General features: G+C 33.5%; 1 protein-coding gene and 1 long non-coding RNA gene across 10 annotated transcripts in view; one reads left to right on the top strand and one right to left on the bottom strand.

The window, feature by feature from the left end:
• Positions 1-20,066, top strand: part of LOC106457467 (Down syndrome cell adhesion molecule-like protein Dscam2) — a 125,614-nt gene that overhangs the window by 54,392 nt on the left and 51,156 nt on the right. For 8 of the 9 annotated variants that reach the window (XR_002610170.1, XR_002610169.1, XM_022383409.1 and 5 more), the window contains 6 exons: positions 1,448-1,717; positions 2,828-3,235; positions 7,686-7,847; positions 10,350-10,637; positions 11,882-12,001; positions 12,794-12,964. Coding sequence is in view for 7 of the 9 variants with exons in the window: in XM_022383409.1 (XP_022239117.1) it covers positions 1,448-1,717; positions 2,828-3,235; positions 7,686-7,847; positions 10,350-10,637; positions 11,882-12,001; positions 12,794-12,964 (1,419 nt within the window). In the remaining 2 variants the exon portion in view is untranslated. The remainder of the gene's footprint in view (positions 1-1,447; positions 1,718-2,827; positions 3,236-7,685; positions 7,848-10,349; positions 10,638-11,881; positions 12,002-12,793; positions 12,965-20,066) is intronic. The other variant, XM_022383410.1, reaches the window with a different exon arrangement.
• LOC106457474 overlaps positions 13,914-20,066 on the bottom strand; it is an 18,898-nt gene continuing 12,745 nt past the window's right edge. The window contains exon 3 of the long non-coding RNA XR_001290706.2: positions 13,914-13,924. This is a non-coding gene — a long non-coding RNA (uncharacterized LOC106457474). The remainder of the gene's footprint in view (positions 13,925-20,066) is intronic.

Genomic DNA, 20,066 nt, shown 5'->3' with positions numbered 1-20,066 from the left:
AAAAGCCTTTTATTTTAGAAAAGAAATAATATATATTTTTAAATTCTGACACACGGATAGTTATGAATAAAACGTGTCTTTATAGCGTGTTGGCCCGCCTTTGGCCTTAATGACTGCTTCAATGCGTCGTGAAAGACTGTCTACTAACTTGTGGTAGAAAGCCGATAGTATTATGCTCCACTCTTCCTTTAAAGCATTAGTAGGTGCCACTACTGAAAAGGACCGTCTTGGCCTTGTCCTGATTCTGCGTTCCAGTTTACCCCAAAAATGTTCTATCGGGTTGCAATGTTCGATGTTAATCTCTTCAAACCACACGTTCACAATCCTTGCTTTATAACATGAAGTGTTATCATGTTGGAAAGTGTAAGGGCCGGTACCATAATATTGCCACAATGTAGGACATACAAAACTGTTAAAAACATCAATGTAGGACTCAGCATTCATGGATTCGTGCACTATGACCTGTGGACCTAGTATATATCACAAGAAGCACCTCCAGACCATGATACCACTACCTCCAAACTTCACTGTTGGGACCACACACTCAGGTAATAAGCATACTCCAGATATCCTCCATACCAAAATACGTCCATCAGACTCGCCGCTCCACAGGACCGATTTTCATTGATCTACGGTCCAGTTTCGGTGTCTCTTGCCCTATGCCAATCGACGGTGTGCATTTGTTTTTGTTATCAACGGCTTGTGGGCTGCAGCTCTTCCGTGAAAATTCATAGTATTCAGCTCTCTTTTGTGTCGTGGAAACACTTATAGAATCTCACGATGAGATGAGGTAACCAGCCTTTTCAAGGCTCATCAGCTCCTGTCAGTCAGTATTTTACACCTACCTGGTCGTTTCTTGGGCTCATTATCACCTGTGGACTTCCATTTCTCCAACACGTTGCCAATTGACTGGCAATGTTTATTTGTTGCGCAATAGCACGTACAGACATTTTCCCCAAATTACATACAACTATCCTTCCCCTCTGAAATTCCATTAGCTCTTTCCATGTACTCATCATTCGGCGTACAAGTTCGAAATGACTTTTGAGCGAACCGCTGATCACCTTTATAGGCCAAACGATTTGCATATTTCATCGTCACACCCATTTTCCTACACTCAGGTGTATCCCATGACTTTTGGTAGGATAGTGTATATACATATATATATCTTACTGAACAATACTTATTTTAATAATATTTTAAGCTATTAAAAATGGTATATAAAATGTTTATGAGTATATGTATATATATACATACTAATGAGCAATACTTATTTTCATAAGTTCTTTTAAAGTTATTAAACGTGGTATATAAAAGGTTTATCTCAGCGCATAACAGATTCTTTCTGCCACATTGACAAAGTTTAGTCAGTTTGAATTCGTTTCCTGAATAGTTAAATATTTAATTTTTGTATCTCTCATATTAGTGATTTGAATGCTATTTTTAGTCCCACTTCGTGTAGAGGTGTTACCTACTACTCAGACTGTTAACATAGGAGAAACTGTACGATTCAGCTGCTCCGTGACAGGATTTCCTGTCCAGAAAGTGATCTGGATGAAGGATGTTCAGCCGTTACAGCCAAGTGGGCGGAAACGAATACTGTACAACAATGTTCTTGAAATCAGTCCTATCGTTAGGCAAGACAAGGGAATATACCAGTGCTTTGTCTCAAATAGCATTTCCTCGGAGCAATCATCAGGTGCCTTATTACTATCAGGTCTGTGTTTGGAATGATATAAAACAAAGTTTGTTTTTTACATCTCAGTTGTTCCTGACTCAGTGATAAGAAATAGTATATTACCAATGCATCCGTTAAGCAACCTTGAAGGTCGTTTGGCCAAAACGTTGTCACAGTAATTATTTTTTCCCTACAGCGATTTTAACCATTTTTTATGCTTTTATACTTAAACTTATATTTTATTTCATTAATTTGTTGTTCGTGTTAAGTGGTAATTTGATTTGGTTGAAAAACAGTTTTCATTATGCAAAAAGTAATGATATTTTAATTAAAATATAACAGAAGCACTTCCACCATTTAACTGTTTAAGTTATACTTTTTCAATTTAATATTATTGAATTACACATTTTTATATTCATGAGCTGGTAAATGACGGTGTATTCGGAGTAAACATTACTTATGTTTTATATATTTTACCATCTAGATATAAGTATAAAATAACTAATTTATTTATATCAGTTACATACTTTAATGGCCCGGCATGGCCAGGCGGTTAGGGCGCTCGACTCGCAATCTGAGGTTCGCGGGTTCGAATCCCCGTCCCACCAAACATGCTCGCCCTTTCAGCTGTGGGGGCGTTATAATGTGACGGTCAATCCCATTATTCGTTAGAAAAAGAGTAGTCCAAGAGTTGGCGGTGGATGGTGCTGACTAGCAAACAAACAAACAAACATACATGCTTTACTGTCCGTGGATTTTACCCAATGTTAGTAAAGCCTGTTTACATCAGACACAGCTTATAAATCACGATGCCGAGGAATCTACTTCAAGTTAATGAATTGTGTAGATGGTTGATATGGGCGGTATGTATTACAGAACACAACTAAATACAAAAGTAACAACATTTCGACCTGTTTAGTCAGAAAGGAGATTTGGAAAACTCACAGTTAGAGTAATTATAAACTACCATCATGTCCTGTGAAGCAAGAATAACAATAATAAGGTACAAAGTTGTAGGGAATGCTATAATTTAATAACATTTATAATTTAATTTAGAGTTCAAATGAAAAGTATTTATTATAGTTTTTAAATGTTGTCTTATCTGTCGAGATTTTATCACAGAAACAAAGTATATATTCTCTATTTTAGAAGAAGCACCTGTTTTTAGAGAGATCTTTCAATCAACTACCCTTCAACCAAACACTTTTGTTTCTTTGCGATGTGCTGCTAGTGGTAACCCTCTTCCACAGATAACATGGAAGCTGGACGAATTATCTCTACCTGACATTCTAAGGTTAAGAGTTGGTGATTTTGTAACCCACAATGGTTACGTCGTCAGTCACGTCAACATATCCAACGTCAGACCAGAAGACGGTGGGACCTATAGTTGTAATGCTAGCAATGAAGTTGGTACAACTGTGTACCATGCAAGAGTGAACATATATGGACCGCCTGTAATACGAACACTGAAGAATCGCACCATTCTGGCCGGAAGCTCTTTAGTTATATACTGTCCTGTAGGAGGCTTTCCTATTACAAAAATTAGCTGGAAAAAAGGTACTGATTTGCTTTTAACTCAAGAATATTACAATTTTTTATAGTTTATTCAAAAAGATAGAATTTTAGGGAACCAGTTCAATGTAATTATTTGTTCCTTCTTATCAGCAGTACTAGCATTTTTCCTCTGCTTGTTTGTAAGCTATTTTCCGTGTATAGCAATAAATGGAATTAATTAAAGTTGTTACTAAAGTTGTTAACATAACATATGAACAACAACAAGGAATCCTCAATAGCTGCGGCACTTGAAATTCTTTTAAGCAGGATTAGAGTAAATTAATCTATGAGACCTTGGGCGTAGTCAAATATATAAATCGAAAGACTTTGACCTTCTGAGTCAACGGCTAACAAGGGACCACTTGGTCCTTCAAGGCTATCATTGTGCACCCAATCTCGAGAAAAAATAAATTATTAAGCCCACCCCTTTTTTTTTGGGGGGGGGGAACATCATTTCCTCTCTTAAACTCCTGTAGTGTAAGGTATTGGCATTAACTACTGCTGACAGCAATAATTCAATAAGACAGTCATCCTATTAGAAAGATGAAACTACTTTAACTGTCTTTTCCAATTTTCAAACGTGTGTTTATTTCTTTTATTTTCAGATATATAGGACAAAGAAATGAAGGGTTTCTATCCTATCTATCTTCTCGGATAATCTTCTAAACTTCAATGAGATTACCTTTTACTAATCTTCATTTCTCAAAAGAAAATATAGCTATACGGAGGGTCGAGTACGTTATATTAAAACGGTTTTGGAGCCTTACCACATTCAGTCATACTCTATCTGACGACACTGCTTATTGACAATAGTCCTGCAACGTAGTTTCCACTGTAAAAGTCTCCATCATAAGGATGTAATGTCAAAATCACATCACTCCTCTCCGTAATTTTTTCCATACTCTATCTATTGTACGAGGACGACGGTTTTCAGCACCTGTTTCAACAGTTCAATTGCACAGAAAAACCGAAGGCGTTGCATCAGTGGACTTGAACAGCATGTATTTGCATGGAATAGCTCGAATACTGTTTCATTCTTTAGCTTCTTGTTGGAAGCTTTATCTTAGTGAATCCATACCCTGTTGGCCTCGTTTCTCTACAAAACCGGCACTTTTGAATGGTACAAGTAGTCAGAACATTAGACGAATAATAAGCAGAATTCGCCTTGACCTTTGTATCCATTCTCTTGATCTGTAACTTATCTCTGGCGCAGTATCTAGCGATCATCATGATACCTTTCGAAAGAGTTTCGTAAGTTACGTATACACATTTGGAGAAAAAAAGAACGAGATTTAGTGTAGTTATCAATATACATATATGTTTCGTCGATTTTCATCACCTGCTGGCATTTTCCTCAGCTCAGAATCATTCATACAGTTTCTTACAGTCGATCTTCTTTTCCCAGATACGTCGTAGAAGCAATTTGTGTAAACGTGACTTGTTTCACTTTTCCAAACTGAGATTCTTCTTGATTATATTACGTGCTGTTGTTTGAGACATATGGACGGCTTTTACCACTGATCTTTGTGTTAGTGGATCTTGATTACCTGTTACTAGATGTTGCACTTTACCTACCACAGCTAGGGGACGACTTGTTGCAGGCCTATTTCTGGATGGCCTTAATGGTCGAGATTGATCCATATTCTTTTGTTTTCCAATGCCATTAAGTACAAATGATATCCAAGTCCTGAAAATTCTAAATACTCGACCTGAACACATCTATATCATCTAGGTAAATTAATATTTTGCGTTGGAAAGGGCAGTTATATAACTTTCCCAAAACTCATCAATTTTTTGTGAACTACACTACCTGCAAAATCCCAAACAATGTCAAAATGTAGTTCTGATACATTCAATTCCACTTTATACCGAATGTGGTTTTCACCTAATTGAAAATCATTTTAGTATAACGTACTCTATACATGGTGTTACTAGTTGTGTCTAACTCGCCACAGTGAACATATATTTATTAAATGTATGGGATTTGAAAAATATGTCGCACTGAAGATACTAATTTATTATTCTGAGTTATTCAGCAGATAAGCTGTTTAAAATACTAAAATCACAAAAAAATGTAGTAAACACTCCACAACTATATGAAGTCTTTTTCTTTAAGTTTATCATTATCCAGAGTTACTCTTGTGGGGTGGAATTCTTCGAAACTGGTTTAAATAAAGAGATATCAATACATCCTTTTAGAATAACCCTTTTATCCAGTGTTAGACTCGCGGATGAACGCCGTCCACCCGCTATATTTGAGGAAACACACATTTTTATACTTTTATCTGCATTCTGATGTGTCTCGAACAGTTTTGAATGGTTTAAATTATGCTGTTTTACCTTCGTGTTGGGTAACCTTTTATAGTCCACTTACTGTTTTCTGTAGATGTCAAACCCTGCTTCCATCCCCAGAATAATCGTAATAGCCGTCTTCTGAATCCTTTGTAAGAAGTCAATATTCTTTCTCAGATAAGAAGACCAAAGTTGTTCAACGTAGTCTAAGTGAGGCCTAACTAGTATACAGCGATAAACACCTCATAGTGTATGCAATCAATATGTATATAAATACACAAGTGAAGCCTAACTAGTACAGAGCGATAAACACGTCATCGTGTATGTAATCAATATGTATGTAAATACACTCTAAAATTCTGTTGACTTTATTACTAATTACAAAGCACTCCTTTGATGTTTTGAGTGGTTTATCTATCACTATCTTATCTATCTTTTCTCCTTCTCGCTATTGAGTGTATTTCCATTTATATTAAACGTGTGATCCAAAGGCACTATCTAGCACTTGCTATAGTTTAAAGTCATTTACCAAAGGAGCGTGGATATTATTTAAACTTCTTGTATAAGTAACAAAACTACAGAAAAATATACTTGTCACCTCCCCCGTCTCACAAAACACACACGAAAAGTAGAATATAATTTTGCTTTTATATGAGTGAACAGTGTAAAAAAAATTCTAGGAATCGCACATAGAAAAAGCAAGATCAAATTTACTGATGACCCAATCGTTAGCATAATTTCTGTATATTTAAATCTATAATATTTGTTTATCATAATATCTACATTAAATGCGTTATTTTTCAGACATGCAGACGCAGTGTTTTTAAAAGTTATTAAAAAGACGGTCTGTAAAAAGTGTTTGAAACACAGATTATTTCGCACTAAAAATAACCAAATAAGACAGGAAATATAGCAAACATGCACAAAGCTGTATATCCAATTTTACCGTTGTGAGTAATGCCTTTGTTTGTTTGTAATTAAGCACAAAGCTACACAATTGGCTATCTGTGCTCTTCTCACCAGCGGTATTGAAACCCGATTTCTACCGTTGTAAGTCCGCAGACATGCCGCTGTGCCACTGGGGGGCGTGAGTAATTCACAAAAAAAAAAAATATGAAATCAAAATTGGTCTATTTAATGAATAAAAACATAACAACTTATTTCATAAAAACCTAAGAAATCTAACATTATTATTTATTCAAAGTTTTACAAAATATATCTTAGTTTTTGAATAATATATATTCATAGGCTTTTTTAGTCCAAATGCTGCATATTCGTCAATACAATGCCATTGGCCGCTTTTGTCTTGGAATGACGTATACCGGATTTTTCATCTAAGTTCTTCATATATAGAGGTGTATGTAGGTTCATGTATTTTATGGTTGTTAACATTTAGCCATTGGGATTTTACAGAGCAGTATATAGAATACTCCAAGCACAAACTAGTAAAGAAATAATGGTTTATATTAATGTAGGCGCTCTTCTCGCAATCTGGGGGTCACGGTTTCGAACCTCCATCACCGAATATGCTCGTCCTTTCAGCCACGGAGCCGTTATAATGTGACGATCAATTCCATTATTCGTTGGTAAAAAAGTAGCCCAAGAGTTGGCGGTGGGTGGTGTTGACAAGCTGTCTTCTCGCTTATTTTCCACTGCTAAATTAGGGACGGCTAGCGCTGTGTAGCTTTGCACGAAATTCAAAACAAGCCAAACACTAGCCTCTGCATCCACAGAGTAGTTATGTGATGAAATTAAACATATATATATGATCTGTTATCTAACCACTAAAACACCAGCTATGTTAATACCATCAAAAATAATGTTTTTAGGAAACTTTAGTTTTTTAATTACTTGTTTATGAAAAACGAAATATTACATTGTTTTTAAGAGCTTTTATATCATTTTGAATAATGAATACGTCAAGCACTTCAACTGTCAATTTTTGTTAGATTTATATTTTAGTTGTGTGCATCATGATGAGAGTAATCATTATTCACTTATATACTGGTAAAAACTGGGTGCAAGTTCTGGTTTCAAGAATTCTCTTTTTTTCGTATATATTATGAAACATTACATTTTTGTTCTCAGTATATTTCATTTTGGTAGGTCTTAATTTAGTTTTATCACCTACATGAAAATAATCAATATTTTGAAATATCAGACAACAAACAACTTCCACAAAACCATCGACAGAGAGTTTTTGAAAATGGTACCCTAGTGGTGAACGATGTTACCAGAAAAACTGACCAGGGTACTTACACGTGTATTGCTTGGAACAAGCAAGGAAACACTGCAACTCAAGACGTTTTTGTGGAAGTTAGCGGTAAGATTATTTGTTCTCGTTTTTTATTTTATTTTTTGGTTCATAAACCTTTTGACGTTTTAAAAACTTAGGAATCAGACTACTAAGCAACTATTGAGAGAGCCTTTGAGTCATTAAACCAAAATAAATTAGCAAGTAAAATGTGATTAATATGTTTAGTACTAAATACTCAGACATAGTGCCATTAAAAAGAAGACACGGAAATTGAAATGATATTATTTCAAAATTTCCCTGGTGCTCAAAAAGTAAAACACTTTCTGTAGTTACACTTATAACATTCCCTGACATTTGTCATTTCAAGTACTATAATAGTTATAAAGATATTTCTTGTAATTTGGCCGTTAGATGACAATATAACAGTTTAAAAACGCGTATGTACACTTTAAGAATATTTGTATTTATTATTAGTAACTTCATTTTTATCTTATTTTATCATGATGATTATTCTACATTGTACCAGTTTTAATTCTATTTTTATTACAATTATTGTACTGAATTGTTATCTTAGCATATGAATTTAAGACTGACATAACCTACGTTTCTTGTGTTGACCGAACCTCGTGAAATATTATTGGGTTTACGGCCGAAAACATCGTTAACAATGAGGGTACCCAACTGATGAAACAATGCATTTTAATGATTATGAGAAAGATAGTTTGAACAATATATTTAACTAGCTATGCTCATTACTGGTTATATTTTTAGTTATGATTTATGTAGGTAACTTGCTTTAATTAGAAGTAAATATTAATTAATTGCTGAAAAAAAAATGATATTGTATAACCATTTCAAAACTTTGGTTTACACTTCCATTATCTGATCGAAAAGCGACAATATTGCATAACCATTTCAAAACTTTGATTTACACTAATATTAATTGATAGTAAAAACGACATTATTTCATAATCTTTTCAAGATATTGACTTACACTGCTATTTATTGATGGTAGAAGTGACAGTGTTGTATAACCATTTGCAAACTTTGATTTACACTGTTATTAATTGACGGTGGAAACGATAATATTGTATAACGCAGTCACATGCACGGGGGGGGGGGTTGGAGGTGGTTTACATGAGCCTCCTATTTTTTTGAAGAAAAACAAATATGTTGGGCTTAGATCATTGAAGGTTGAGAAAGGTTCTATTTATGTTATCCATTCTTACTTCATATGTGTGAGGTTATTGTGTATGGAGATGATAATTATGAAATGTTTGATAACAATTGTGCTGCTGAAGGTTTGGAAAATGCTGAAATCCTTTGAATTCATTTTTGTTTAACAGCTTTACAACGTTTTCTTTACTATTGATAGAAGCTTCTGTAAATTTGCAAAGTCGAAGCTAAGACATTGTTTCTGATGTTTCCCTAATAGAACAATTCTGTAAATAGCTGACTTCACTAAGAGTAAACGTAGATGATTATTCACACCGTATCTTCAAGCACAGCAGTAATATTGTAAACAGTTCTGATGTTAATGTTAGCATGCCACGAGTTATTCAACAACAAGCCCAACTCGCAAACGCAGAATATAGTTCCGTGGAGGATTACTTTACGAAAACAGTAACCACTTCTTTTCTTGACCATATTATCAGTAATCTTTCCTCCAGATTTGATGCACGTGTAAAGCAATCAGCATCAGTTCAGAAACTTATGCCATCAAAACTCACACAAGAGTTTTCTATCTCTGCTAGACAGACTATAGATTATTACAGGGAAGATTTGCCAAATCCTGATATTTTTGATGAGGAACTTCATCAATGGAATGATGATGGAAGATCTATACCTCTCCAGATACTGGTTGACTGCTTAAAAGCATGCTTTAGTGTACCAAATATCTTTATGTATCCGAAACTTTGCCACAATGTCAAAGTTCATGTGAATGTTCGGCATCCGCTCTCCACTGGTTGAATATTTTACCTGAGGTGTAGCCAGACCGAAGAAAGACTGAGTACTTTAATACATAATCATTATGACACTGCTATAAACATTGAAACTGTATGTAAAATATTTATAGAAAAGCACCACAGGCACCACAGCCATGCAATTGTTTAAGCTATATATCACGCAAAATTGCTTCCAGATTTAATCTAATAGCACCTATTTTTACAAATTTTCTGGGAGGCATGCCCCCAGACCACCGTAGATTAGCATGCTTTGCATGGTGATTGTGCTTTGCACAATATATATTGGTTTTTGATCTCACAATTAGAACCCCCTTTCAAACATTCTGCGCACAGGCCTGTAACGTTTTCAAAATTTTTATTTAAATTGTCATCAACTGATGGTAAGAAGTCTTTACTATATTCATGTTCTATAACGTTTTCAAAACTTTGATTGAAATTGTCATTAATTGATGGTAAGAAGTCTTTACTACAGAATAAAAATAAAGCACTGAGAAACAACAGAGAACTAGTGATATAATTTAAATAGGAAGTGTTTGAAGTATCGTTATTTTCAACGAGCATACTGAATTATTTTATTGTTTATCCATTTGTCTCTTTATAGTTGCCCCAAAGATCAATCAATTCGATTTCTCTTCAGACCTAGAAGAAGGTATGAGAAGTATTGTTATGTGTGCTGTCATAGCTGGAGATCCACCAATCAGAATTTCTTGGCTAAAAGACGGGAAACCTTTATCTCCTGGTGCTCTGGGAGCTTCAGTGGAGTCACTTAATGAATACAGTTCTACCTTAACTTTTAATGCAGTTAAGGCTTATCACGCTGGAAATTATACATGTGTGGCCCGAAACTCTGCAGCAGTTGTGAACTTTACTGCTGAGATGGTCGTCAATGGTAAAATAAACATTTAATTCAAATGTTTTGTGTGTCATGTATTAAAGTACACCAATGATAGTCATTATTAAAAATATGCTGATACAAATCCTGTTATAGCGTATTGCTGTTTCGGGTTTTCTATATACACATTATATCTATAGTATACAGTTCATTTGATATATATAATATATGTACTTACTACAGCAGTTGTATTAATAAACACCTCTTTTTATATTCAACTGTTGGCAAATTGTGATGCTTTAAAAATCTTAAGAACAAAAGTTTTTCTCTCTTTGATATTTGTTTTGTTCAAGTACTTAAGTTTCAAGTGTGCCTTAGTGGTAAATATCCCATTTTCTTCGTATTCATTATAAGTTGTATGATAATTGAGGCCTACTTTAGTTTTACTATTAGTTTATAAAACATCTTTCTCTTGATTCCTTACTCTTCATCAGTTTTTTTTATTGTAATTATGGTTGAATATTAATAATAGAAAGTTCATTGTGGACTATTTTAAATTTTCATCTTAAAACTAATACAAATTACAACTTAAGTTGAGAATTATTTTGGTTTTCTGAGTTGAAATCAAAGGGTAATTAGTTTAATGCATTATAACAATAGATCTACAGCTAAAAGGGAAATACTGAAAGCATTTATTGACTTAACGTATTGATACAACAGATTTAAATTTTTTGTACATATTGTGTGTAATATATACATGTATTCTCTTTTTTCACCCTATAGGTGTTTTAGTACTACTAGAAACTCTGAGGCTTTTTCTCACTTTTAATGCTTTTTTGTTTTTAATTTGTTTAATATGGAACTTATTTGTAATATGCCTTTTAGTTTAGTTTTACTTTTGTATTCTTCGTTTCAAGCTCCAAACCAACTTTGTACTAAGTAAGTACCCCCATATTTGCTTTTCAAACAAAGGTTAAACACACCGTGTATAATATATTAGTTCAAATCCTTGAAAACTGATTCTCAGCATAAATAGTTATGCACTAGTGATTAATGACTTGTATTCACTGATGATTTGTATTATTTATATCCTAACTTAAATGCTGGTACACTGTGTTTGAATAAGATAAAGCTTCATAGAATTACAGGAACTTTGGAAGCTATTGAGTATGTTACTTTTAGAATATAATTAATCTAGGTGTAAGTAGTTGATAAGCTGCTTGTAAAAGTAATAAAATTAATGATTTAAACTAATTAGATAATACTTGTTTCATGAGATATTCTGTTTATTTTGTTGACAGTTGCTCCTTATTGGAAAATAGAACCTACTGACCAGTCAACTGTAGCTGGAAAAACCCTCATGATTAATTGTCAGGCTGGTGGTTTTCCTCTTCCACAAATACGGTGGAAAGTTAAATCAGGTAAACTTTGATATATTAAAAAAAAGAAGAAAAGTTTTAATATTTTATTTGGAGCCAAAATGTAGGTCACAACAAAATGTTATAATTTGTCTTGATTTATGTAAAAACGTTTAAAAAATATCACCTTCAATACTAAGTGATGAGTGAAGTGAGATTCATATTTTTAAAGTTCCTTTAGATTCAACAGTTTTTGTAAATTTGAACTTAAAAATGTTTCTACGGTGTATTCAGACTTTTCTGTATATATATATATATATATGTTGAGCCAAAAATAATGCTTTTGTTTCACTACTCTCTATCTAACTGTTTTTAAGCATGAAGCGATTAGTTTTAGTTTTTGTGCATTTTTAAGCATTTTTTGTAATTTATTTGTTCAGGATATTGAAAATAGTTTTATTTTCTTAGTTTTTCAAAAAGATATTGTTATTTTTTCCTAATAAAGCAAATTTATTGAATACTCTTGTGTTTAAACCAAAAATAACGCTTTTTTCTCTACTGTATACTCAACAGTGTTTTTAAGCCTAAAGTAGTAAGTTTCAATGCATTTTAAATAAATGTTTTAACTTATATTTTCAGGACATTAAAAATAGTTTTACTATACTTAATGCTTTTTATATTATTATTATTCAACCCTAATACTCTTGTGTTAAGTGTATCTATTGTATTTTCAACTTTATTATTAAGAGAACAAAGTAGCTACAATATTAACTCCAGCCATATCACCATGTCTACTACAAGTTTACGTTTTTGTTTATATTCAAGTTTCTATAGTCAAAGGTTTATTTTTAACAGGCACCTCAAGAACTTTTCATACAGTAGTCAGCAATCCTCACATCCATACACTAGAGAATGGTTCACTGCTTGTCAGAGGTGTTCACTTGAATGACAGCGGTCAGTACATGTGCCAAGCAGCCAACGAAATAGGTCCAGATTTAAGTGTGGTTATCACCTTATCAGTTCACAGTAGGTTAATCTCTTATATGGACTGAGAGTAAATTTTTCTATATATTTAAAGCTATCAACTTCCTTGAACTAATATACATTTGTTATATTAGTCTCTGTTTTCAAATAATATTAAACTCGTTTTCAAAAATAATTATAGGTATTTTTTAATTGCATTGAGAGTGGAAAGAAGCAAGTTAGGGAGAAAAATGCTATACAATTATAAAAGATGTAATAAAATTTCCAAGTGTTTATTAAGAAAAGTGGAGAAAGAAATATGGGGCTTACAACAGTGTGCAGTGAAAGTAAGTCTAAAGTTGTGGAAACAAGTCTGTGTTGAGTGCAAATGTTTGTGCTTTGAGAGATTCTTTAAGTATTTTGAAAGGTTTTTATATGCTGGAGCATATAGAAAACTTGGGTTAGAATGATATTACTAGTTGTTAAATTTCAGTAAGTTAGGAAGAAATCAGAAACCAGAGTCTGAAAATGGAATAAATGAGTTTATTATGTAATGTTAAAACAGCATTTAGATCAATGGTGGATCATCTTCTTTGATCTTGAAATGATATATATATGTATATATAAGTGGAATTTAGATGACACAAGGCTAATAGATTATACTGTTATCCTGAAAGAGATGTTGATAATTACAATTTCAGGTTTTTTATGCTGTTATAATGATTTATATTGTTGAAGAGATTCTTTTGAGTTATTCGGTAAAAAAAGAAAAATGCATTGTCTAGTACACTTAACGATAATGTAAACGTTCTATTCATCTAATAACTAAAAGTTCTAAAATTCCACACTAAACTAACGTTAACTGATTGATAGGTCTAACTTCACATTTCCCCATGGTATTTATGGTACTTGTATTTCTGTTTATTTATCAAAATACAAACTCAATATTCATAAAACTGAACTAACTGACAAATTGTGACAATAACACACACACACACACACACTGATTAACAATCTCACAAGCTCATTAATTAATAATCAATTATTATTAATTAATATTGCTCAAATTGTTCTAAGACTTGAAGAACATTCTAGACTTTAAGCCACACTCATCACACTGTGTCAAATCTCCCTAAGGCCAATCGACAATAAAAACCTCTATAAACATCTAAATTAAAAGAATAACCTACAACACTGCCCACTCCCTAGTTTATGAAGTCCCTTGAACAGTCCTATTACACACAGAAAACAATAGTACATTAAACTTTCATAATTAGCATTCAAGTAAACCATGAAAATGAGCAACATTAATATTCACAAACATAGACATTACAATCATTAAATCTTTATTGAATTTGTGACACAAAGTACAATTAAAATTTTGATTGACAAAACAAGATCTTTACTTATTCATTTACTGTTCCTAAACTGTCCAGTTATCAAATCGTTTTGGTGATTTCCTATTCCAGGGCTTATGATAGGAATGTGGGATAACTTTTTGTCCTTTATCATCACTTGTCATTTTGTTACTTGCGAAAAGAGTTTCTCCAGGTAGATAGTCGAGGGAATACACTGTTGGCATGGTTACTGGTAATTTGACTCCCAGTAATTTCGCTTTCCATATAAAAAAATTATTAACATTAAAAGTGACATATATTTTAAAAAAATCAACATTAAGAATGACATTTAATAAAGATTATTAAAAATGATGCAGATTATGAGCTATTGCTCGTAAAAAAGTCAATCTTGTTATCTGGATTATATCTAGTAAGGATAACTTGCAGCCGTTTGCATCTTTTTTGTAGTAACAGTAATAAATTTAATATAAATTAATATTTGATTAAAGTAATTTAAAATTTAATTAAAGTGCATTTAAAATCTAGTTTAAGAAAGCATTTTAATTTTAAAATGTTAAACTTACAGAAGATGGCACCATCAGTGACATGGAAGTGTTGTCAATTGTAGGCTAGGCCTAGCCTGTTTCAATCTTTGGAAATAAATTTCAACTCTAAATAAAGACAAATGGTTGGCACAATTGAAGAAAGTTCAGTTTGATCGGAGTGACAATAACGACAAAAATAAGTATATAGATATGAAGTTCTTCTTGCTAGATATAATCCAGATAACAAGATTGACTTTTTACGAGCAATAGCTCATAACCTGCACCACTTTTAATAATCTTTAATAAATGTCATTTTTAATGTTGATTTTTAAAATATATGTCACTTTTAATATTCATAATTTTTTCGACATGGGGAGTGAAATTAATGGGAGTCAAATTACCGCGAGTGAAATTACCTAAAACTGTTGGCACATCATTGATTCTTTTAACAATAGCCTAGGGTCCATCCCAACATCTACGTAACTTTGAAGATAGTCAGTTCTTGCAGTTTGGATTGCACAGGAAGAAGTGGTGTACTTTGGATATGACAACCTTACGATGTAGCCTTTTGTAATGGAGAGTATGCTGCAGAGCTATTGTCAAAACGCACGGTCATCAGACAGAGCATGACCAGATGTGATTAGGTTCCATTTTAATATAATGTACCCAATTCAATTACTTCTGTTTTTCATTTCTTCTTTTTCTTTGAAAGCCTCAGTCTGTTTAGCAACTGAAAGTTGTCTGACCAACTGATGTATTGGGGCTGCATCAGCAGTATCAGTCTTATGATATATTTTACTTGTCTGGTCTAAATCACAGAAAGTATTGTTACGTCTCCAGTCGTGAGTTAACTTTCCGTAAATTCGTTCCGACGAAACTTTAGCGACACAAATCCTTTCTTAAATAAAACTGGTTTATTCTTTCCGAATACAACTTTACGATACACTTAATTTCAACAGTCGCTCTATAACAAACGCTAAAACTCACGTCTCACGAGCTCGACAATACTCCATTCAATTACACACTCTCTGACTGCAGCTCAATTACTCATTACCTACACATTGTTCCGTCACGTTGTGACCATCTTATATATACCAGACTACCCCAATCTAGTAATCTCACGGCAATTCACGAAGGTTCGAGAAGGAAGTGGAGTGATACTTGTCACGTGACCTCGCTGACGCAACAGTATCTTGTTATGTTGTGAAAAAGTCAAGTGATCTGTGGCATTAATCTGTTGTAAGACCTCCATAGCTCTGGTCATATAGCTTCTGTAAATGAAGTGATAAGTTCCACCTAATGTGAAAATCTGCCATCAGTCGTTTCACATCTTGTTTCTAAAGTAATTATTTATGATGCTATTTGATATGGAAGTACTACTTGTACAGCTTTTCATATTGCAATGTTCAGAGGCGCCGGAAGCAGAAATAAGCGGCGGGGGCAGCATATTGACAGGGGCACTTTACTTAACCTTACAAATTATACAGGAATTAGTTTGAACGCATGCTTTTGCCTCTCCACACTATAAATGATTGTTTGGCAAGAGAAAATATCATTTAGTTTGCATCTTTAATTTACCAAAGTGAAATTTATGAAATCTTTAAAAACAATGTCTTAAAATATTTAAGTTTCAGTATCCATGTAATGTAAAGATATTAAATAATTCTCATAATCTGCTTAGTTGTTAAAAGTTCTCGAAAATTTTTAATGTTATCATCTTTGTATTTCCTGTTTGGAGTTCAATATTTTCCAAAATATTTCTGACGTTGTTCGTTTACTACAATTAATTCTTTTGCAACTTTTAAGGTGCATATTTCTTCAGTGCGTGCTTTCTGCATTATGCAAAACATTATGTTGTTAAGACTGTTTGCGATCATGGTTGATTGCAGCCAGAATTATATTCGTCTCATAGTGCTGAAACTCCTTTCAGCGGCTGGTGATCCAAGAGATACAGTAGTGTAAAGCTTCAATGACTTGTGCATTTCTGGAAGAAGCTCTTTAGAACTTTCTCTGTCATTTAAAACATCGCAAATGGAAGAAACCTTTGTAAATCTCCTTACTGGTACTGAAAATTCTTTATAGTACAACTTGATGTGAACAGGAAGCTCATGAAATTCACTTTTCTAACTCTTCCAGGTCAATTATGTCAGAAAGATCGCCCAAATGTTTTACAGAATCTTGAGGAGTGACGTGTAGCTTATTAGCAGCATCAAATAGAGATTGTTCAATGGCTTTCAAAATTTTAAGATATTCTTGGTCGAAAGGACTTTTGAGGGCATTCTGAATAGCATCAGTAGTTTCGTAAAATATTCGTCGCAGTTCATCTATCTTGCTTAAGCTATTGGCTGTCATGGGTGCCTTCGTATGTATTACATAGTCTATACCTAATACTTTACCTTGTTAAATATAGCTGCTGAAGATGGCCTTTGGTAATTTCGAAACGTTCGAGAATTAAATGTTTGTTACCGTACACACACGAGTAATATGTTCATTGTTGCAGTCGTTCTACTGGTTGTCATTACACTATGCATATATCTGGATCTAAACTTCCTAAGACTAAGAATAGGCCTACACCAACCGAATCAAAAATGTAGGAATAACAAAGTAAATGATATTTCTGAAAAAAAAAAAACATTATGCTGCCCCGTGGTTCCGGCGCCACTGGCAATGTTCCAATTGACTCATATTTCAAAGTTTGTTGTGTTCTTGGCTCTTATAATGACATCTTTATTCTTCAGATTCACAAAAGTTGGAGTTCTTCCAACCATTAATCCACCAGGACAGAAATTCCCAACCTTTTTGTTCCTCTGTACCCCTTGGCCGTGGGCATTCTGACAGGTTCCCATGTACCCCTAAAAATTAAAAATCAAAAATTTGTAAAATTATATTGATTTTAATATTATTTCATTATAAAATCTATATGTGTGGACTGCGTAAGGATCTTATAGTATTGATAACATCGATAAATTGAACTCAGCGTATATTTATGTGAGCCACTTTACTCTCGTTGTCTGACTGTAGATTAAAACACCACGTAAAGTGTAAACAATGGTTATACTCTCACACCCTATGTACCCCTTGAGAAGTGCAAATGTACCCCAGGTTGGGAATGTCTGCACCAGGACATGCTGGAGTGTTTGGTTCTACTGCACCCCACTCACTAGATTAAAAGTTGTTCCTAATAATTCCTGCTATGTGTATTTCTCTTCATAGCAGTACAATAATTGTCTTCCTTGTTACCATTGGAATCTTAGCCTCTGGTTTTGTAATTTTCATGCAGTGCACAGGGGTTTCCTGTTCATAGATTGTGAAACTATTAGAAAAAAGTCTAACCATACATCCATGTTTCTGCATGAAAACTATACCGAACATGCACTATTTCTCTATGTCAATTACTCACACATTATGTTGCTCCCTAAAGTGGGTTTGATTTCCAACTTTCCTGTTGCTGGAACTTTATGACCACTTATATTTTCAATCATTCCGTCATCTTGTTTCATCTCTGGAGGCAACTTACTGCCTTTCATTACCATGTCAGGTTGAACAATGGTACCTGTAGAAACCAACGTTGATCAACATGGGGCAAGGCTTCCCATTAATAAATACTTACACTTGTTAGCTGATCTTTTTGAATAATGAATTCCTTATTTTTGTTGAGGCAGATGAACTTCTCCTCATAAATCAAGATAATTCTATTTTCTAATGACTTATTATCTTCTTGTTACTTGTTGGAGGTGTTGGGACTCTGGGACTTATCCTTGGGGTATTGTTTCATTATCATTTATTGGTTCCTCACAATCTTAACTGTATTATTGTTCAAGGTTTCTATACTTATACCATTTCCCTTTTTACTGCCATATTTTGGGAGAAGTTTCTGTCTCCTACAGGATATTGTCTGTATTTCTTGGCAATATGTAATCTTAAGTTTAAATTAAAACACCTACTGTCATAGGGTTTACTTTTTTTCCATTCTGATTAATTCTATTCTAATTAATCCTTTGAGCTCTTATAAACTTCCATCAGAGGAAGTTGTTATTTTCACAATACTTGATCTTGCAATCTCATAATTCATGGATGGTATTTTTAGGTATGTTTCTGTAACTATAATTGATGCAAATTTCATCATTAACTGAACAGCTTTTTTCTTAAATATGTACATTTACATTGCTTTACCTAAATTTGTATATCCTCATCCACTATGAGAACTATTAATTTGTCACATGCCAGTGAATCAATCATTTCAACTGTAGCATCTGGATAAAGTAATTGAGAAAAAATTTTCACACAATCAACAAGTTTGACTAAAGCCTCATCTTTCCTCCTTACTGTGTTCCAGAATTTTGCTTTAAAAAACTTCCTTCCGATATGACACTTCAAATATGTTTAATACAGTGACCATTATAATTCCTAGAAGTTGTACGGCTCTCTGTTAGAAGGTTGTTTAATGATGTTAAAATTGGTCTTTTTACTTGTGTTTTAAGATTAATAGCAAATCGTTCACAACTCCATCCATTCATCTCGGAAACTATTTGAACCTGTACCTGATATCCCTCCCATAGTGCTTCCCAGTGGCACAGCGGTATGTCTGCAAACTTACAACGCTAGAAATTGAGTATCGATACCTGTGGTGGGCAGAGCACAGATATCCCATTGTGTAGCTTTGTGCTTAATTACAAACAAACAAACCCTCCCATAGTACATTTCCATCATAATCTGTTGATTTTTTCGATCGGGCAATGTTGTGGAAGTGACAGTTGGATCTACAGTTTGCGGAGTCCTAGGCGAATGTGATATGTGGGGTTCCTAATATTGCGATTCTGGACATGGAAGTTGCTAGGCGCTATATTTTTGCAATACTTGATGTAGCTTTATGTGACTAGCATTTGAAGAAAACTCACAACAAATGTAATTTCTAAAAAAAAATATTTTCAAGCATTCTTTATACAGCTTATTTATTTTCAAAAATAATTTAAACAACTCATATACTGACCCCTGAAATAAATATAGTTGTGAAATATGTCAGTAACTTACTTTTTGAGTAGTAGTAATATATATATATATAGATAGATAGATAGTTTGTGTTGGGCTAAACATTCTTCTACAGTAGGTATTTGTGACTTGTTGGCAATAAATTCGACGATAAATGAACAGCATGCATTCCGCTTGTTTTAAAATAATACATTCAAAACAAGTTAAACATATTGTTGCGTCAGCGAAGTCACATGACTAGTGTCACGCCACGTTTGTAGAACTATCCTGTACCCTGGCGAATGCTCTAGCATT

The sequence above is a fragment of the Limulus polyphemus genome, unplaced genomic scaffold (assembly GCF_000517525.1).
Source record: "Limulus polyphemus unplaced genomic scaffold, Limulus_polyphemus-2.1.2 Scaffold335, whole genome shotgun sequence".
Classification (NCBI taxonomy): Eukaryota; Metazoa; Arthropoda; class Merostomata; order Xiphosura; family Limulidae; genus Limulus; species Limulus polyphemus.
This window is presented reverse-complemented; position numbering and strand designations above follow the sequence as displayed.